General features: G+C 37.7%; 1 protein-coding gene across 1 annotated transcript in view; it reads left to right on the top strand.

Moving 5' to 3' along the window:
• The window catches only part of SPON1 (spondin 1), a 194,061-nt gene that overhangs the window by 26,881 nt on the left and 145,966 nt on the right, over positions 1 to 21,214 (top strand). Inside the window, exon 3 of the mRNA XM_057410951.1 lies at positions 15,241 to 15,374. Coding sequence (XP_057266934.1) covers positions 15,241 to 15,374 — 134 coding nt within the window. The remainder of the gene's footprint in view (positions 1 to 15,240; positions 15,375 to 21,214) is intronic.

The following is a 21,214-nucleotide window of genomic DNA, read 5'->3' as shown; positions in this document are numbered from 1 at the left end:
AAATAATCCCAGAAGTAGTGAGTCTCATCTATTAAATATTATTCCCAGCCTTTCATTTTAATACTTCTCTAATTACATGGTTCATATTCTGGAGACAAGCTGTCATTTATCAACTCTTGGCATCTCTTGCAAATTAATTTTTCCTTTATATGTGGTTGAATTTCTGACCATCAGAAGCTGTTTTTCCCTTTTTGAACCATTTTTTCCCGTGCTGCTTTGTTCAAGTTGAGGGTTGCATACCTTGTAGGATTGTTCTCTCAAGTACCTGTGCAAAATTTGTAAGAAAGTCTGCAAAAGATGTAAAAGCACAGAAAAATAACAAGAAAATGAGTGCTGACTTAGAGCTTTGTATAGCTTTTAATTGAAATGTATTGAGAATAATTCAGAATAACTACCAAATGTGAATCTCTGAATAGACACCGGTGTGATTGGATGTTCATAACCTCTGAGGCAGATTTCCCATATCGCCAAAATTTAGCTTTAAATGTGAAAAATGGCATGAAACTTCTCAGTAGTCCCTTTGCTGGAAGCATTTAGTTTCTGCAGTGAAAGTCCTGCATTATTTCTAGGCCTTACATGCTCACGTTCTGTAAATGTTTCCATAGACAGGTTAGGCTATTTGTGTTACTCGTGTTGAAATTACATGATTTTGGGTACATTCTGTTCTCAGATAAAAACCTTCAGAGTTACATACTTCAGATTATCACATGGAAATCTAGAAGAAAGGGACAGCTGTTTATATTCCTACATGTCAACACTTCATCATTTTGAAAAGATGGTATTGTCTTGACTTGTATTTGGTGCTGCACTTGGTTTTATATCTTATGGCACCCTCTCCCAGATGTCTCAAGTCATGTGAATGAAAGAAGCTTTGTTCAAGGTTGGAAAAACTACCTGTAGCAGATTAAGGGTAGTAAAAGAAGACAAGGAAGTACAAAAAAACGTTTTTTAATGCATATAAAAAATGAGAAACAGAAATTAATTGACTACGTACTTCACAAAATCGTAGAACAATGCAGGTTGGAAGGGACCTTGTAAGGTCATCTGGTCCAAACCCATATGGGGGTGATACCTCTTTTATTCCATGGAAATCTGATCATTGCCAAAATGAAAGTTTGTGCATAACACCTTTGCTACTGCCTTTTGCCTTGTAACTATTGCTGGAATTTGTATTTCAATGACCAGGATAATGTAGGAGCTGAATGCAAAGAATAAGGCTTCATGATTTCTCAGACTCTTGTGTAGTATCAATCTACAGACAAATAGAAGCTATATATCTTGTGACTATCAGGCTGTCAGAAGCACATAGAATCATAGAATAGTTACGGTTGGAAAGGACCTTAAGATCATCTAATTCCACCCCCCCTGCCATGGGCAGGGACACCTCACACTAAAGCATGCATGAACATGGACAGCACTGTGAGTGTATTGAAGACGTTTTTGATTGGGAGCAGAAAGTACAGGCAATTTTGGGTGATTTCTAATTAATGTTACTGCTTCCTTTTGTTGCTGCTAAATGAAAGACACACCCAAATAATGCAGAAGGACTATTTATTTTCTGCAGTTAGGGCCAGTAAGGCTACACAGGAGGTTCTTTGAACCAAGAGGAAAAGAAACTGGTTGAAATGAGAAATTTTCACTGTCAAAATATGCTACAGTTCAAACTAGTTAAACAATGTAATCACTTAGAAATTTCCAATAGAAAGGTCAGCAGTGCTTTATATTCAGATAGTACTGAAGCATACCATTCTTTTTACTGCATTATATACAAAGCTAAGTATTAAACAAAATATTGACTCAACAATGCTTGAGATGATGAAAAATCAAAACATTTCAGAATGGATTGTTTTGAATGTGTTAATTTTTCCAAATGCTTTAAGATGATATTTCAATAAAATGGCCTATATCCAGAAGAAAAATTCGTTTTGACAAAATTACATGTTGAAACTGGAAATGTTGTAAAATAATGTTTTTCCTATTACTTGTAGTTAGCAATGGTAGGAGTTCTAAAGCCTAAATCTCAGTGTAGCAAGAAATACTACCACGTCAATTAGAAATGTAGTTTAAAATGTACCTTTGACATAATGAAATGTCTGGGGTTTTGTTTTATATTGAAGTGGGTTTGCTCAGAGCGCAAAGTTGAGGGCTGGAAATGGAGCCAGCATGAATACAGTTTTGGCTCCTTTAATTCACATAATTTATTCCATTCTTCTCGTTCTTGATTCATACACATTTGCCTGTTTTGCAGCAACGGCGTATTGCTATTGTTGATGCTACAGATCTGCAATTTTAAACTTTCTTGTTTATGTGTCAAATCGGTTTGGAAATGAATTTTCTAGTTTCTTAATGAATATCCCTCTTGGTCTGTGACTGCATATATTGAATTTCTACTAGTCCTAATGAAATTTCAAGTGGAACAACTTTATAGTCTTGAAATACATATTCATTGGAATTAAATCCCTTTGAGATGGGGATAAATTTATGTCTCTTTTTGGTTTTTTCTTCCCTAAAGGTATTGTGTTGTCATCTGCATGTATGGTAAGATGGGAGTACAAATTTTTAATTGGAAAACCTATTTACAGACATAAAGTTGACACATATAAAGAAAGCTTCTACTTCAAAGCAAAATATGCTAAGCCATCAGGAGATGAAAACTTTGTCTAATGCATATATACATATATATACATATATACGGTTGCTCTGAAATGTGCTTGCAGCTTTAGCTATTCTATGCAGCAAACCTGAGATCATTATGTTGCTTGCAGCTTGGTGGTGTCAAGGCAAGTGATGTAGGCAGGCTGTATTCCGCTTTCTTCTTCACATTCCTCATTGCTCTTCCTACTCCTTCTTCCTCCAATGTGGGCAGAGTGGCCAGCCTTGAGAACTGGCACCATATGTAAGCATCTGGTCTGCATGGCACCCTCTTGGCAGGACCTGGTTTCACACACAGAATCATAGAATCATAGAATAGTTAGGGTTGGAAAGGACCTTAAGATCATCTAGTTCCAACCCCCCTGCCATGGGCAGGGACACCTCACTTTAAACCATCTCACCCAAGGCATTGTCCAAACTGGCCTTGAACACTGCCAGGGATGGAGCATTCACAACCTCCCTGGACAACCCATTCCAGTGCCTCACCACCCTAACAGGAAAGAATTTCATCCTTATATCCAATCTAAACTTCCCCTGTTTAAGTTTTAACCCGTTACCCCTTGTTCTATCAGTATGTCCCTAATGAAGAGTCCCTCCCCAGGATCCCTATAGGCTCCCTTCAGATACTGGAAGGCTGCTAAGAGGTCATGCCTTCCTCACCTCAGTTTTACTGTGTTTCTGTCCTTCAGAAATTTGCTGTCCTCTATGCAATTTTTCTTGGAAATGCACTTGGAATGTACAAGTACTTTCAGAAGCAGATTTATCAAAATCACTGGATTAAAAAAAAAATGTTTTGTGCCAAGTACTTGACAAAAGTGATGGTCCGTGTCATAATGCAGAGGTACAATCAAGTTAACATTTTATTTGGTCTATCATTTGAAGCAAGATAGAATCTGTGTATCCACTGAGGATTATGAAGAGCCACTGTACTAGTGTGGGGGGAGGAATGCTATTTTAGGCCCTTGTGCAACAACAGAGTTGGAGCTTTTTATGCTTTGTAAATGTTTTGTAGCTTTTAAAAGTTAAATAGACAATGATGTCTGCATGAGAAGATGCCACTTAATATGGCTTTGTTTCTCTAATCATAATAGTATCAAACTTCTTCAGACTCCTGCGTAGGAGAATGCTCGTCATTGAGGCATGCTTCTGCCTGCTAAGCCAGGTTTAGTGAGTGAGAGTTGCATTGGACAAACCTCATCTTTACCACTGTATACTGCTTGGAATTAATGTGAAAGCAAGATACCACTATATATATTGGTTTTAGCCTGGCAAAGTTTGTTAGTCTTTATAATGTTAATCTATGTACAATTTAATATAGTTCCATTTCAGTTTACAGCTATACTCCACGAGTTGGTGGAGTTCAGGATCTTGTGTGGCAGGACTAGTAGAATACCAAGTAGAATTGCAACCCTGGACTTTAGCAGGGCAAACTTTGGCCTTTTCAAGCAATTGCTAGGGGAAATCCCATGGGCAGGGCTGCTTGAAGGTAAAGGGGCCCAAGATAGTTGGTTGACATTCAAGGACTACTTTTTCCGTGCTCAAGATCGGAGCATCCCGACACGTAGGAAGTCAAGGAAGAGGGCCAAGAGACCTGCGTGGCTAAATAGGGAATTGCTGGGTATGCTCAAGTGGAAGAGGAGAGTTTACAGGTCATGGAAGGAGGGGCTGGCCACTTGGGAGGAATATAAGGCTGCTGCTAGAGGATGTAGGAAGGCAGCTAGGAGGACTAAGGCATCCTTAGAATTAAACCTGGCAAGAAGGGTCAAGGACAGCAAAAAGAGCTTTTTTAAATACATGGCAGACAAAACTAACACCAGAGGCAATGTAGGCCCACTGATGAACGGGATGGGTGCCCTGGTGACAGAAGATAAAGAGATGGCAGAGTTACTGAATGCCTTCTTTGTCTCTGTCTACTCTGCTGCGGGCAGTCCTGAAGAGCCCTGTACCCCTGAGACCTTAGATGAAGTCAGGTCGACGGAGCGATTTGCCTTAGTCGATGAGGAATGGGTTAGAGACCAGTTGAGCAATCTGGACATCCATAAATCCATGGGTCCAGATGGGATGCACCCGCGGGTGCTGAGGGAACTGGCGGAAGTCATTGCTAGACCACTCTCCATCATCTTTACCAAGTCTTGGGAAACGGGAGAGGTGCCTGAGGACTGGAGGAAAGCAAATGTCACTCCAGTCTTCAAAAAGGGCAAGAAGGAGGACCCGGGTAACTACAGACCGGTCAGCCTCACCTCCATCCCTGGGAAAGTGATGGAACACCTTATCCTTGATACCATCTTAAGGCATATCAAGGATAAGAAGGTTATGAGGGGCAGTCAACATGGCTTCACCAGGGGGAAATCATGTTTGACCAATCTCTTAGCCTTTTATGAGGAAATAACACGGTGGATGGATGATGGCAGAGTGGTGGATGTGGTCTACCTTGACCTCAGCAAAGCATTTGACACAGTCTCCCACAGCATCCTCACGGCTAAAATGAGGAAGTGTGGACTGGATGACCAGGTAGTGAGGTGGACTGTGAACTGGCTGAAGGAGAGAAGCCAGAGAGTTGTAGTCTATGGGGCTGAGTCTAGTTGGAGGCCTGTAACTAGTGGAGTGCCTCAAGGGTCAGTACTGGGACCGGTATTATTTAATATATTCATCAATGATTTAGATGAGGGAATTGAGTGTACTATCAGCAAGTTTGCTGATGACACTAAGCTGGGAGGAGTGGCTGATACGCCAGAAGGCTGTGCTGCCATCCAGCGAGACCTGGATAGGCTGGAGAGTTGGGCAGGGAGTAACTTGATGAAATATAACAAGGGAAAGTGTAGAGTCCTGCATCTGGGCAGGAACAACCCCAGGTTCCAGTATAGGTTGGGGAATGACCTGTTAGAGAGCAGTGTAGGGGAGAGGGACCTGGGGGTACTAGTGGACAACAGGATGACCATGAGCCAACACTGTGCCCTTGTGGCTAAGAAGGCCAATGGCATCCTGGGGTGTATTAGAAGGGGGTGGTTAGTAGGTCGAGAGAGGTCCTCCTTCCCCTCTACTCTGCCCTGGTGAGACCGCATCTGGAGTATTGTGTCCAGTTCTGGGCCCCTCAGTTCAAGAAGGACAGGGAGCTGCTGGAGAGAGTCCAGCGCAGGGCAACTAAGATGATTAAGGGAGTGGAACATCTCCCTTATGAGGAAAGTTTGGAGAAGAGGAGACTGAGGGGTGACCTTATCAGTGTCTATAAATATATAAAATGGTGGATTGTCACGACTAAATCCACTCTACTCAGTGGCAAACAATGATAGGACAAGGGGTAATGGGTACAAACTGGAACACAAGAGGTTCCACTTAAACTTGAGAAGAAACTTCTTCTCAGTGAGGGTGGCGGAACACTGGAACAGGCTGCCCAGGGAGGTTGTGGAGTCTCCTTCCCTGGAGACATTCAAAACCCTGTATGCATGGACGCATTCCTGTGTAACATTATCTAGGTGTTCCTGCTCCGGCAGGGGGATTGGAATAGATGATCTAGTTCTGACAAATTAAGAATGTGCTGACAAGCTTTTCCTTTGCATATAGCAAAAATATAAAGGCTGATTTTTTGTGAAAATATGCTCACAACAATCAGACATGCCTTTGACTTTCCTCAAGCATGTCCATAAACATATTTTGGATTTGTCCTAGATTCAGTCCTGCAAGGGTCTAAGCACTCTTCCTCTGATTTCTAATGACCTTAAGCTACATGCTTAGCGTAAGGCCTGCATGTTTGTTTAGGTCCATATTTATAAGTCTTTGTCTTGTGCTGAAACATAAAGAATCTGAATGAATCCTTTGCCATAGGGATTTAGAAAATGTGAGGGAAAAAATATTTTGTAATGCATTGTTAGTTTCCTTTACATGCATGCATAAGTGGCCTCCTGTGTCACCCAGGCATTAATCTTATTCACTAAAGTTATTTTGAATTTTTGGTGCTGCCAGATGCAGCACCATGTGTGTATGTATATACATATGTTGCAGTTGCAGTAACAAGGCCAAAGTGCTCATGCTGACTTAAACATAAATTCTTGATGGAGACGTGTTATATCTGACTACTGATGAGCCCTGGTTAAAGATGAAACACGAGGCCATGGCTGGGGAGGAAGTTTGGAAAAGTGTTCTGCCCCTTTTCAGACAGGGGCCTTTGTTTGTGAGGCTCAGAAATAAATGCAGAAGGAGCTTTGTTGTTTGTTTTTAATTGAATATTTTCAAAATTGCTAAGTTAGCATTCTTAGAACTGATGTGATCTCAGCCCTGAGAGCAATGCTAGAAGAGATTATCAATATTTTGGGGAAACTTTTTGGTGTCTTGTCTCTTCCGAAGGAAACACCAGTATATTAACCCTTCTAATGAAATACAGAAATTTTCAAATTGTGTTTTTGTTGGCTAAAAATTTCTTCCAGACATAATTTTGCGTTAGAAGAAGAGGTGGCCCACATGTGTTAAAAGGCATTCAATCTAGATAGAGAGAAGATTCAAGTGTCTTGAGTTGTTAGAACAGGGATTGCACCAAGGAGTTTTGCAGCCCTGAAGAGTGCTCCTCCAAGCAGCAATTTCAGTCAATTTCCAGACTGATTTCTCTTCCTTTTCAATCCCTCTGCGTTATAAACCCAGTAAAATACGTCACTGGGTCAAGCAGGGAAGTCATTAAAATAAACAGAGCAGAGATTTGAAGACACATTCCCTGACTGTCAAGTCAGTTTTTGCCCTTGGTTCAGTGAGTATACATGTGAGGTAGAATGGACCAAGAAAAGAGACTTGCTGAAGGTTACTCACTCTGTAGAAGCTTGCACTGACAGTGAACTGCCCAATTTAGAATGCATGAATGAATCCGAGTCTTCCATAGCTGAAGCAGAGCCTTTAATGTTGGTCCCAGAGCAGGCTCTACTAGAATGTCCTTCAGCTTTTACAAGACAAATAAGTAAATAAGGTTTGTCTTCTAATCCCAGTGTGCAGCCAAATTAAAATATAAACTTTTTTTTTTTTGCAAAGCAAGGTTCTTATTTTTTAACAATATTTAAATTTCCATTTTAGATTAATTTTGCTACAACCTCTTGATATGTTGAAAAATGCTGTCATGTAAAAGATGCCATTGGTAAACTGGAGCTCTGCCAAACTTGTTTTTTTTCTACTTCCTGGGATCTGTGAGCTTCAGTGCACCAAACTGGGCGACCTTTGTCAGAATTTGGCTACTCTTTTTACAAAAGTGAGATAAAGGGTTGGTACACAGGGGGGCATCCTAACTTTCTGGCTTCCACGGGTTTCCCTGACTTGAATTCCTAGTTGATTCATTAGCCACTTTGCCAATAGCTCAAATTAGATGGAAATCACAGAGCAGGCTGATCTGGGCTTCTCATATTTAATCTTTTCCCAAAGAGCTCCTGTTTATGAAGTCTGAGACCAATTGGAAATACAATGAGCTGTTAAGGATAATAATAAATAAGTTTTTATAGAGCATTTAATACATTGTTTTGAAAAAGGAGGTCAATGTCTATATTCCCACTTCACAACTGAGGAACAGACAACACTAAAGTGATTTGAGAAAGGTTGCCTAGCAATAAAAATTACATTTCACTTCCAGTCCAGTGTTGCTTTATTTTATATCACTTCCTTTTATAAGGCTGTGAAAACACTTACTTCCTTATACAATGTGCCAATGCCTTTATCCGTCTAGAAAATCAGATTACAATGGGCTCTTAAATACGAGGTAGATAAATTGCAGCAAATATATTTGTGAGAGATTGCAGCAGTCTTTTTCTCTTTCCAAAGAAATGTGTATTATAAGCTTATATGAAAGATCCTAACTGTAGTAACTTGCACCAGAAATATAACAAATCCTTAAGTTTTTACTGCTTTCAAGTGGTTGTTATCTGAAAATTCTTGATTACGAAGTTGATTTCTGTATAACATCCTCTTCAGCAAGCACTGTTTCTCTGGGGCTGAAAGCACTTGAGGTGCCACCTATCAAAAGTTACTTTTTTTCCTTGTGAAAATTTCTTATCAGACTAAAATGCTTCTTACTTTCTTTGCAAAATAAATAATACTGAAGTAGTTCGACAACATAACACTGAGTATAAATAATCCCTCTGCAAAAGTATTATGTAAAGAATCCTGTGTGTATCTTTGTTGGAGTTTATTGTGGTTATAGTAGTATTTGAAATGAGTGTGTTGGTTCTGTAATCTTAGAAGGATCATTTACACTCTGATCTTCCACATACAGGGAGGAGAGTAACAAGAAATCCATATGAGCCAGTGATAAGCCTAAGTGGTCATTCTCAATTTTTTATTTTGTTTTTTTTTTTTTTTTTAATATTGGGTTTGGTTTTCTGCAGCTGCTGCTTTGGGCTGTCCTTGGCTCAGGTGAAGGGAACTGCAGCTAGAGCACTTCTGTGATTAAAGCTGACTGTTCCCAGGGGGCCAGCCAAAGATCACCGTAACATAGCCTTGCTCTGTGTCCACATCATCCTCACTGTGGTTGTTTTTCTGTCTTAAGGCTGCAATAGTGCAGTTCTGCTTCCTGATGCTGGGAACAGTTTTGAAACTAGTACATCCTCATTTTCATTTGACTAAGTGTTCGTAAAATTTGCCCTTTTTTCACCTGCTTGTTTCATGCTTCCGAATGTAAGCTGTATCTAGATCATAAAAGAATCCTGATTTCATTGACAAGCAAGTTCAGTCTCTTAGCTCCTGCCTGAAGGGAATGAAAAAAACGTGCAAGTTAATGTGTTTGAATAGTTCAGCGTCGTCTGACCTCAGTACGTTTGCTCTAGATTTAAGTCTAACTTGATTAAATTATACATCAAGCCAGAAGTTCTGTTTCTTTGAAACTAAAATTTTCAGTCTTGCCCAGAATCCTCATACCTCATTTCAAATGCTGTAAAAGGAGCTGTGTAGGCTGAACACAAAACATGAAGAATAAAGGTAAGCCATTTGTCATGCAAGGCACGAAGGGACTCGTTGCTTTTGTACCAAATGTCACCCGAGGTAAATTGATTCAATATACTTAACTGTTTTCATAGCAATATTAATGTTGCACTTAGAAGAAAAATTTGTAGGAAACAAAAAATAAACTTGTGACCTTTAATCCACTGTCACTGAGTACTTGGTTGAAAGCAGTCTCAAAGCACAATGGTCTGTGTTTATTCATCTCTTGAGTTTCAGGGACAGCTTTTACTAAATTGATAATTTTCAATTTACAAGTATATGCCTTTATAATTCAACATGTTGCAACATTAAGTTAGCCAAGAATGGTCCAAACTCAAGAAAAAAAATATAGTGTGTGTGTATATATATATATATATATATATAAATAAAATAAGGTTTACTAAATGCTGTCAAGTTATTGTTATCTGTCTTTACCAATATACATCTTCTTTTTTCATATATATAGAAGTAAGAAGAAATTGCTGTGCAAGCCATCCATAGACAGTCTCTTGGGCAGGAAAGACTGTTTAGTGTAAAAGCTGACAGTGTGGTGCGTCATCTGTAATGCACTTCAAGTTCCCCTCATGTTGATCTTCTTTCTTTCTCTGTTTGAATTACACCTCAGAATAGACCCTCCTGCCTGCCCTACAACAGGTGTAATGTAACTCTCAGGTTTGTTAGGCTGAACAGCAACCTACAGTACAGTGTGACTACAAGATTCTTGAGAGCAAATATTTTGTTAATGCATAAGAGTCTCATACAGGATTCCTGCATTTTTTCCTTTTGATCATCCAGCACAGCTTGCTTTTCAATGAACACACTATTCAAATTGATTGTTTTAAAGAAGAGAAGGTAGGTAGTTGGACAGAAGTATTCAAATACTTCCCTTCAGAACACCTCACAGACAAATATTGTGGTTTTGGTTTTTTGTTTGCTTTTAATTTTTGGAAGATGGTTTATATCAGTTCTGTGATTCTGCACAGACTCTGAAGAAAATACTGTGTTCTTTAGTCAAAGAAATTGGTTACAAGAGGCACATCTTTGAGGCAGGTTTTTTTTTAAACTGACTTTTTACACCATGAGGTTTCCATTCCATATAATAATCTCTCTTCTAAATTAATCCCTAAAGGCCAAATATTATTACCATTGTGTTAGAGCCAATGTTCTTTTTATAATGGAAAATTTTCCTCAAGGAGGTGATAGTTTTTCAACATTCTGGAAGTCAGGCTCCATATTAGCTCTTCCAAAGAAGAACACTGCCTACAGAGATGCTTATCTGGTGAACTTTGAATGTTTTGTTTTGTCTTTAACTCAGTTGTTCCAGTAGAGCACAGCTGTTTCAGTGGGTGGAAAGTGATGATGTGTCCACAGAACAAGAAATGGTGCTGCAGATCCCAGCCAGTGGTTTAAACTGAGGAAGTGGACGCAAGCCAGTAGAGGATTTATATAACTTCATTTCCTTTTGTTCTTTATATTAATTCCCTTCTTTGTGGTGCATAGCATTCTGACTTTTGAAAATACTGATAGAAATGTAATAATAGAGAGGACACCTGCTTGGTGTCATTTATCTGACTACCATTTTATAGAAATCAGAAACAGATAGCAAGCTCTATCACTCAGCATGAAATGTTCCAATTCTGGGAAAAGAAAACCACTCATTCATCAGTTTAACTACTAAGCAGTTTTCCAGTCCTGCTTTTCAGGAGCACCCAAAACTTGTCCTCAACCCTGCCAGTGTTTGGAATAAGCAAGGAATGCAAAGCTGAGCCTGGAGCTGGTAAATTCTCCCTTTTACTAATCTTCTTTTCATGCTTGTAGATTTACCCAAGTTCAGCTAGATACTATGACATTTGTTCAAATCAAGGTTAACTCTAAGTGTTTTGTTCAGGATTTACACTAGTTTCCCTATGGGAATAAATTGGTCTAATAATATTACATTCATAATGGGAAAAACCCACAGCAAAGCACACTAAAAACTAAATAGAAAGTTAAGATAACGTCATTGCATTTGTGGATTCGAAGGAATTAATCACATAGAGAGTCCACACCTCTGAGACCTCAGATTCTTTGGCCAAGGTTTCTTTTAGCTTTTAGGAATTTTGTCCATTATGTAGTTAATTTGCTGGCCAATTACTGAAAATGTGAGGCTTCCCGTTACAGATAACCTGGAGTTTTAGAAGCTGTGATTTTGCAAATGCTGCATTTTAATCTGCATGCCTTTTTCCTGCCAATTCTTTCCTTCATGCTTATGTGGCCTGACTTGATTCTAGAAGGAAAATCAGGACTGTATTATTTTCAGAGATTAAGTATCCTTCTCCCCCCAACCTCAAGTTGGCCAGGATGCTAACGCTTTCTCCTGTGCTATGTGTGAGTGAAGCAGTATCATCGACCGTCCTAAAATACTGTGTTATTTGGAATCTTCTTGTATAAGTAGTGAACCCAATCTGTATCACCCCCTAAGAACTTTTCATAAAGAATCAAATCTCCATGGATATGGAAAAAAAAATGTAATTTAAAAAATATATATTTTGAGTTTGGTTTATATTTCTCTGAAGTCCTAGAATCTGCATCATTCTCCTGTTTTTTATAAAATTTCTTAACATATTTTTTTTTTCTTTAATCCTCTCAGGTTAATTGGCATTTGAGCCTTTCCATCTACTTAGGAGTTCTTTACTATATTCTGTCAACAGTAGGAGTCTTTATTAAGATGTGTTCTCTCTAATTTTTCTTCAGAGGAGTTCTTTTTTTTTGGAGGATCTTGTCCTTTTGTGGTCAGATTTTCCCAGTAGACACTGATTGCCTAAGTCTTCTTGCTCTGATTGTTCCTGATGCAGGAAATTGTAATGAAGCCTTGAGGTTCAACCACTTCCTGTTCTTCCAGGATTGTGTTCTAAAATGCAGGCAGAACTTTTAAATTACTTCATTATAGGCATCTCTATTCCTTGAGAAAATTCATAACTAGCTCAGTTGCAGGAATTGGGTAGATTATAGAAGTGCAAAATATGTCTACATTTCTGTGTGTTTGTTGCTACTGGAAAAGGTCACGGATGTACTCCCACTTAATGACTATCTAGAATTCAAACAAATATTTCAAGTTCAGGTTTTGCAGTAGCCAAAAATTTGACTTATAATAATGACTCACAGTTGCTCACAACTCCTTCTTGAAATATTAGTTATTGGATTTGATTTTGGTGTTCCTTGTGACTGCGTTTATTACTGGGGGAAAAAGCAGGACTCACTCACCTAGAATGGATTCAATTCACCTTGAATGAAACAAAAATTGACTTAACATGCAAATACATCACAGATGGGTCTACAATGATGACTGGTGGAGGAATGGTATTTAGGGATATGAAAACAGCCAAGTTCTTGTTGACTGAAAATAGAACTCTATCCTTTGAGAACACAGGTTCATTTCAGTTGGCTTCTCAAGAAACACTCACTAATGAAGTTTGTGGCAGAAGAGCTAAACTAAATTTGCAAATGCCAGCATACGTGAAAGGTTCATTGATCATTGCTGAGTAGTTTTTACCTGGTCAGTTGTAAAGTAGTTAAGCTTACCTATAATTCCTCAATCTTTCTTTACCTGAACTGAACATGTTTTTAAATCTTTTAGCTAATGTGAGTTATGATGCTACAGCAGCAGTTTGCATCTGACAAGAGAATATGGGGCTAATGTAACTTGTACAGTGATTTTCAAATTTTCTGCTTTTCTAGAACAGCTGTCTTTTAGGATGACCTCCTAAGAGCCCTTTCAAGTGAATCATCCTGCTTTTCTATAACGTGCAATAGAATTTTATTTTGTATGATATAAAAATCACACACTCTTCACTAAAAGCTTCCACCAAAACTCGGTTTTGATTGAGAATTAATTCCTGTGAGATATGGATAAAAGGTCAATTGACATGGTCCTGAATAATCAAGATAACCTTTCTGAGGGATAAGTGAAAAGTTTTAGGTCTTTATTTTATTGTTACATAAATAAGGCAGACAGAATGAATACAGTTCATGACCAAGACAAAACTGTAGAGTAGGGATTTATTGATGCTCAAGTTCATTAAATTGTATCAGGTGGAAGTATAAAATGAGCAGTGTCACTTTAAGCCTACAGTAGATTGCATGCTTCAGTGTTAGATAAAATCTAGCAAAGTAGATGTAGCTGTACGCAGTGTTTAGTTACACAGATTCTGCAAAGCATTTAAAGAGTTGAACAATATTAGAGGCTTTAGATTTAAATCCCATTGACCATTACCCTATTGACCAGCTAAATAGTTTTTCAGCGTTCCTTTAGGGCAGTGCCCCTTCATTCTGCCATGGAAAACTGGATAGGTTTGTGGGCTCAGCTAAAAATGTTTGGGAATGATGGAAGTATCATTGGGTGAGGCAACCTGGCTGCTTGCTCACTAAAGCAGATCTGGTCAAACTATAGAGATTGCCACTTTTTCAGACTGTAAAAAGTATTTTGTTTTGTTTTTTTCTTTTTTTTTTTTTTTTTTTTTTTTTGCTTGTTTGCTTGTGTTTTAGGTTTCTTTGGGTGTTTTGGCTTGTTTGTTTAAGTTCTGTTTTGGTTTTGCTGGTTGTTTTTTTTTTTTCCCCAAATACTTTTTTAAAGTTATGTTACTGCCAGAAGATTTTTATTTTTCAATTGTAGTCTGGTAAAAGAGTCTGTGTTGTTACAATCAGAATTGTAAAAAAGCTCCTTCAGAGTTCTCTTGTACATGGATATATACAGCTTCTTTCCTCAAATGATAAGGTTTATAATTCATTGCCTGAATCTTGACCCAATGCAATGTGAATTATGGCTTCATTGAATGAAAGTGGACCACCAAGTAATTCTGAAGAGAAATTTGCAATATCACAGTATCACCTGTTTCCAAATCAAACTTGGCAGCTTCAGATGAATTTTCTTTGAGCTGTGATGAACAGAAGGTTTAAATTACAATCCCTGAAGAATATATGTAATGACAAAGCTATTTTGTCATAGACACCTTTGAGTAAAATCCTTAGAACACCACCACTTCCAAATCTGCCTCTCTGGTTTTGTGTTGACTTATGCCACCTAAACCTTTCTGTTAAACATCAATCAACCAAAAAAAAAGCAAAAAGCTCTGTAAATTGAACTAAATAATGGTCTCTGAATTATAGACTGTTATGATTCACATTACCTCTTCTGACCTGGAGATTCTTTTGGTACATCAAGAAGAATACTGTTTAGGCAATATTTACATGGATGTCCACCCATGGACAGATGGAACATGTTAAAAGCATGTTCCACCTGTCCTAACCAGTTGCCATGATATAAAAAATATATTAAATTATGCATTTTAATTATTTTTAGTTCATTAACATTTACGGGACGCTCCAGTAATCAGGATCTACAGAAAAAGGTTATCTGTAGCCTCTCTCAGAAAGGACTAACTTCTGTTCCCATGGAACTGAATTATTCTTCTGTCTTAGTTTTTTGGATTTTTCATTTTCATTTCACTGAATAATCTGCGTGTTATAAATAAATTTACCAAAGTAGTGCTGAGCTAAGCAGAGAATTATAAATAACCCCACTGAAGGGAAAACATGAACTTACAAAGCACATTTAAGAGACATTGGCTATCTACATCCTTATCTTTTCATATTCTTCTATTTCCTCAGATCATAGATGAAGAAGAAACACAGTTCATGAGTAATTGTCCTGTTGCTGTTACTGAGAGCACACCTAGGAGGAGGACACGCATTCAAGTGTTTTGGACAGCTCCTCCTTCCGGTACAGGCTGTGTAATTCTGAAGTGAGTATTTTAAGGCATATTAAACTAACCATTAAAGTAAAATTTAGTTAATAATGAATCTAATATTTATTAGATTAGGAACTACTGGTGTTCTTACATATTTTTTTCTTCTTTGACACATTGTGTCAAGGGTTGTACTACTTGCACGATGAAATATTAGCAACTTAAAGCCCAAGTAATCAAAGTTACTCCATGCCTTCAGTAACTATTGAATTGGTAACCCTAATTGAACTGGGTAGGCTCTCAGTCATTTATTTCATGTGAAAATCTGAAGATTCTGAATCTTAAAGGTTAAATTTCCATTACTTCATTTGAGATTTGGATAAAACACATGATCTTAATTCAGATGATTAACAGGGATTTTCTGTAGAGTTGGGATTTTCTAAACTGACCTTTATCAGTAAAAACTGATTTACTTGTTTCAAGGTGAGTGCTTCGATTTTTGACCTGGTGATCTGATGTTTTTCTATTTTTTCTATAGGCTATTTTAAAGCATGTGCATCCATGCTTTTTAGCAACAGACAAAAGTAACATTATGTAGGTGCACTTTGCTTTAGGGCCGCTCATTTGTCTGTAGACACCTTAAGGCACTTCTTACTATGAGAAGTGTCAGAGGAAACTGTCAGAGAAACATTGTCTTATCTCTTAAGATTTTGCTTGTCATATTTAATAGGACAGGTTGGTCAAATATGCATGGAAAATTGGGATTTCTTTGCTTGCTTTGAATCTGTGTCTGTGATTACCCTTTGCAACTGCCAAGATGTGCCCTACAGTAGACCAAAGGATTTCAGAGAGTCTTGTCAGTACTGGGGGCACCTTCAGAGACATAAAAAATTCCAGGTGTTTTAAGGAGATGCTAGGGTAAAGGTTGCACTGAAGATAGTTCAGTGCAATTCAGAAAAATGTGTTATTAAAATTGCAGCTGATTTCTGAGCAGGCTGCGAAATTGCCACCAGCAAAATTGGTCCATGACTTGCTCTCCCCTTACCCTGTGCTTCTCTTTCTTCTCCTTTTGCTAGTTATGTGAAAAATGCAAGCTTGCTCCCAGTGGTTTTATTGAGCTCCGAGGGTGACTGCCCAATTCCCGAGGGCAGTTCAGAGAAAGAATGAAACAGTCACTGATAGTACAAGTTGCTGATGCCAGATACTAACATCATAAAGTGGCATTTTGTTTGTGTTGTGGTGCAGTCCTCTGTGGCATCATACATAGCAATCACTGTGGTTTTGGCATTAACATTTTCATTTTTTCTTTTGTATGTAAAGCTTTGACCACATCCAAATTAGAATTTACAGTCAGCACTCTATAACCCTTCTTTATGGTCAGCTCCCATGGAAGAGCATAGACATGTTGGAGGCAATTATCAAAACTATTCTGTCATTTGTGAAGGCTTAATAATATGATAAAAATGAAGGTCTAAAAGCAGTAATTATTTTAAATAGTTAAGTCCAAAGTCATAATGAAAAAATCCTGAAACCTTGACCTTTAGAGGACACAAAAGCCATCTGTATTTTTCTATTTTCTGTGTGTGATGGAGTGTATGTAGCTTTTTATTATCAATACATATCTGTTTCAGTCCTTGGAGACTGTCTGAACATTTTTTTTCAGAATTTCCAAACCAGAATGGCAGCATATTGGAGCCTGTTCTGAAACAGAAGGATATACTTTTTCCTTTGCACAATTGACTTCAATATATAGAAAAGTTAAACGTAGTCAGAAGTAAAGCATAGCGATCCATAAAACTTAATATGGTTGTAGTGCTAAATATTGGGTCTTTTTTTAGGTTTATAATGGGACAATTGAGTATAGAGGCTTCCAGGAAGTTTTTCCTGGACTAATACTGCAGGTTGGGAATTTTTTTTTTTTTTTTTGTCATGGTCTGTGAAGTCTGTTACCTGTGATAGAAACAATTGCCCCCATTTGACTTCTTCTCAATGCTTTCTAGGCTTAGTGGTCAGTCTGGTTGTGGCAAGCATAATGTAACACAGAAATGGTAATTTGCAGTTCTAGGGTTCAGTAAGGGATGCTAAATCTTTTGGCACTAGCACGTGTGTATAATGCTAGCTTCCTGGGGGACTGAAAACTACAATGTTTAGGAGAATATGATCACTACTTTGCTTTCCAAAACATCGCTTGCTGTGCAAAAGCTTAGAATTGAGGGGAGGAAGAGGGAAATAGTGCAACACTGAATGGTAATTCATAATTGCTTAGTCAGGGACAATTCATCCATTCTTTTCATTCCCACTACGTGATGACACTGAAGTAGCCTAAGAGTTCAAATCTTCCCAGCTCTTTACTAAACTGCCACTGTGCTGAATGTACTTCCAGGATGCAAACAGTAGCCAAGGCTCTGTTTTTCCAAAGGCTGTGCTTGAGTCTCACTGAAGACACAAGACTGCTTAGATTTCACACAGTACTCAGGAGACCCTCTGGCTTTAAGCCCTCTTTTCACTTGCCTGATGTATGCTAGGAACACTGTGCAGCTAAATTCAGTTATAGGAAGGTGCACCAACTCCAGCATACCAGCTCTTGAAATTATTTCTGCAGATGGATGAACTGGAGAAACAGTGTATCATTTGGGGGATGGCTTCAGACACTGCAAGACAATTTCAAACACCTTGATTTTTAGAATGACCTAATGAAAATGGAATGCGTCATCAGGTGTCAGTGTAGTGAAACTCATCACAGCACTAGGTACTTGAATGGGAAGTTTTGCTGTGTGGAACAAAGTTATTATAAAAAGATAAATCAACAGAATGCTCTTGGGTCTTACGTAGCAATAAGGATTCACTTGGCTGCCTCTGGAACTGTGCTAGCTTCAGAAGTTACCCAAAGCTATCAGCAGGAGCAGGAAAGTGCTTGCAACAATATTTTTCTTGCTTCTGTGGTTAAATGTACGTATCTGGACCATTCTGAACTGTTACACTGTGCGCAGTCTACTTGCATGCATGTTCGGAATTCAAGATCTTATCCTTACTTGCTTTCCCTTGTGTCTTGTGATTGATTGGATGCTAAGGTGCCATGTAATCATATGATAGGATCAGATCATCGCCTTCATTTTCTGATAAAAATTTCTGTTCTAAAGCCTATTTACTAGATTTCTGGGCACTTCAGAAAGCATTTGCTTTCTAACATTTATAAGCGGTCATTAAAAGTTTCTCAGGAGTGATGGAGAATCACCTCTTTTAGGCCTCATCTAGCCCCATATTCCTAGATTGGACTGATTAATTGGATTCCTCCAGATTAGGTGTCTCTGAGCAGGCAGGTAGAGGTCTGACCCCTGTAATTGATGGAAAACTCAGAACAAATAGTTTTCTGGAAGTACTAGAATTATATATACATACATACATAATATATACACACACATATATATAAAATATATACTAGAATTCCATAATATAATACAAGAGTGAAGAAAATGTTGTAAATTGTCTTAGTTGTCACATATTAAAATTTCATGGTAGGGAGAATCTTGTTAACATCCAAATTGTTTCTATCTGTCAGCTGGTGCAGATCTCATGGAGTCAAGTATTGCTAGATCGTAATTATCTTTTTCTCCTTTAGCATTTGGTGATTTTTGCTGAGTCTGAGATTAATTGTTGATGTAGTGAATGATGACTGTATGCAGATAAGTTGTATTCAATTTGCCATTTAGAAAAGAAACCACAGTCCTCTGATTGGCTCCTGGAATAATTTTCTCAGGCAATGGATGTGACTTGTATGGGAAATGTAACAGAAGTTCTTGCTGACGAGTTCCTTCTTTCTGCTATGCATATAATTAAATAGCCAACAAATTGAAACCTGGTATCTATAAATAGCGTTTATTACCATTACTACTTGCAGAAATCATTGCATTTATCATAATATTTCTACTGTATGTTTCTAGAAATATTTTCTGAGACATATCCAGGGAAATGTTTTCTATTTTTTCAGGAAAATTGTGAAACATTGTTTTTCTGCATACGTAATGATCTCCATGATTTTAATTACATCGGGGTTGGCTTGTATGTAGTCAGAGAGTAGAGGAATTTTAATATAAAAACTATGATATATTTAGTAGATCATCTTTTAGGTAGTTGTGCTATTGTAGCAAAGCTACCATAACTACGAGAACAACTTCAGTGTACCAACCCTAACTATAATATGATTCCACGAATATTCGAAGTATAAAAGCAAACAACAAAAAACCCTGCTTGTTTGAATTGGGTATCGAGCCTGTTATTCAGTCTTTTCTAATTATCGTTTCAGTCCTCCTGTGCAACTGTTCAGATATGTGTCAACAATTTTACCTGCCTGTTTATTGGAGTGCTAATACTGGAGCAGTTGAGCACAGTTATAAAGCATTTACTGAAAGCTTTCCATTATGACTAAATATAATGGCCAAGGAGACACAGAGAATAATCTCGCTGCCTTGCCCAGCAAGAGCTTTTAGTAACAATTATATACAGTTTGTGGAAAAATAGAAGGTAACAGTTCTCATATTGTAAATAGCTATATTGATTTTCCCAGTGGAATTAATGTCTTCTGCATGCAAATGATCAAAATTCCTGTGCTAATCTTTAAAGAAATACCAATCTGTATCTTCCAGTTAACCTCTACTCGACAGCAGCAGTAAACTGCTTCTGAACTTAATTTTTCATAGAGATAATAACAGCATAGCTTAATATTTCTTTGTGCATAGCTTAAATATTTTATGTAGACACTTTCTGTATTTCTACACAATTAAGTTAGCAATCTAAGATATTTCTGTACATCCTAACAGTCCTTAGAACAAATGCAACCTTTGATATATAGAAAATGTGCAGTTTCCATATGCAATTCTTTTGACATGCTGTCATTTTTCCCCCGCTCTTCACTTTTAGAAACTGATGTAACAGAAATGTACACAGCTTTAAATGGCTAGGGGCATAGATTGGAAGTGAGTAGATTTGGGTCCATTCCTATTTTTCACACACAATTATTACAGCTCAACTCATTTTTCAATGCCTCTGTTTTCTCAAGTGTAAATAGAGGCCAGTGACTCTATAAAACACTGCAAGACAGAAAAGATTGTGTTAAACTATGACAGTTAGTATTGTACTATTCTAATTACTTAAAAATAATTTAAATGTTTTCTTCATCCAGCTATTTTCTTTTTTTTTTTACAAAAAAAAGGACAAAAATGTAAATATCGCAGTGTAACTAACTGCTCTGTATTTCATTTTTTAGGCTAAACACCCACAGAGAGTTTACTTGTATTATGAAAGAAGAATAACCCACATTCCTATACACCTTCTGTATTTATAGCAGCTCTAATATTTAGTTGTAGAAATGCATATTTGCGTTTTAATGTACACAGTAGCAGTCCCTTGGATCTACTGACTAAACACATCTACATTTAAAACAATAATCCGTTTCACTTCTAGTTTCTCACAGATAGAATATTGTTTGTGTAACTTCACAATGGAAACACCTGAATTTGGAACTTTGTAAATGGATTTTCTTGTAATTTTTTGGTATTCTAAATAATCTTTGTTGCAGCACAATTAATATAGTGATCCTGTAAAATCTAGGTAGATTCATTCAAATGCTGTTTTGTTTGCAAGGGCGTAGTGTTGCAAAGAAACTTAATGGGTTTGCTACTGGAAGAAGGGTTTACTCTTTCAGGAGCACAAAGCAGTAGAAACACAATGTGGAAAATAAAAGGTAGTAAGAAAATGACGGTCTTTTCTCTTAGCGGTAAGGGGAATATAGTTATGGCTTTATTATGGAAGACTGTACATTCAAAATGCCTACAATGATTTCATATTTAGAAAAATCAGTGTCATGGTACGTTTTGAGGTACTTGGAATTAATGTGCAAG

The sequence above is a fragment of the Pezoporus wallicus genome, unplaced genomic scaffold (assembly GCF_028554395.1).
Source record: "Pezoporus wallicus isolate ANWC-B61680 ecotype Strahan unplaced genomic scaffold, APGP_CSIRO_Pwel_v1 contig_5958, whole genome shotgun sequence".
In the NCBI taxonomy this organism is placed as follows: domain Eukaryota; kingdom Metazoa; phylum Chordata; class Aves; order Psittaciformes; family Psittacidae; genus Pezoporus; species Pezoporus wallicus.
This window is presented reverse-complemented; position numbering and strand designations above follow the sequence as displayed.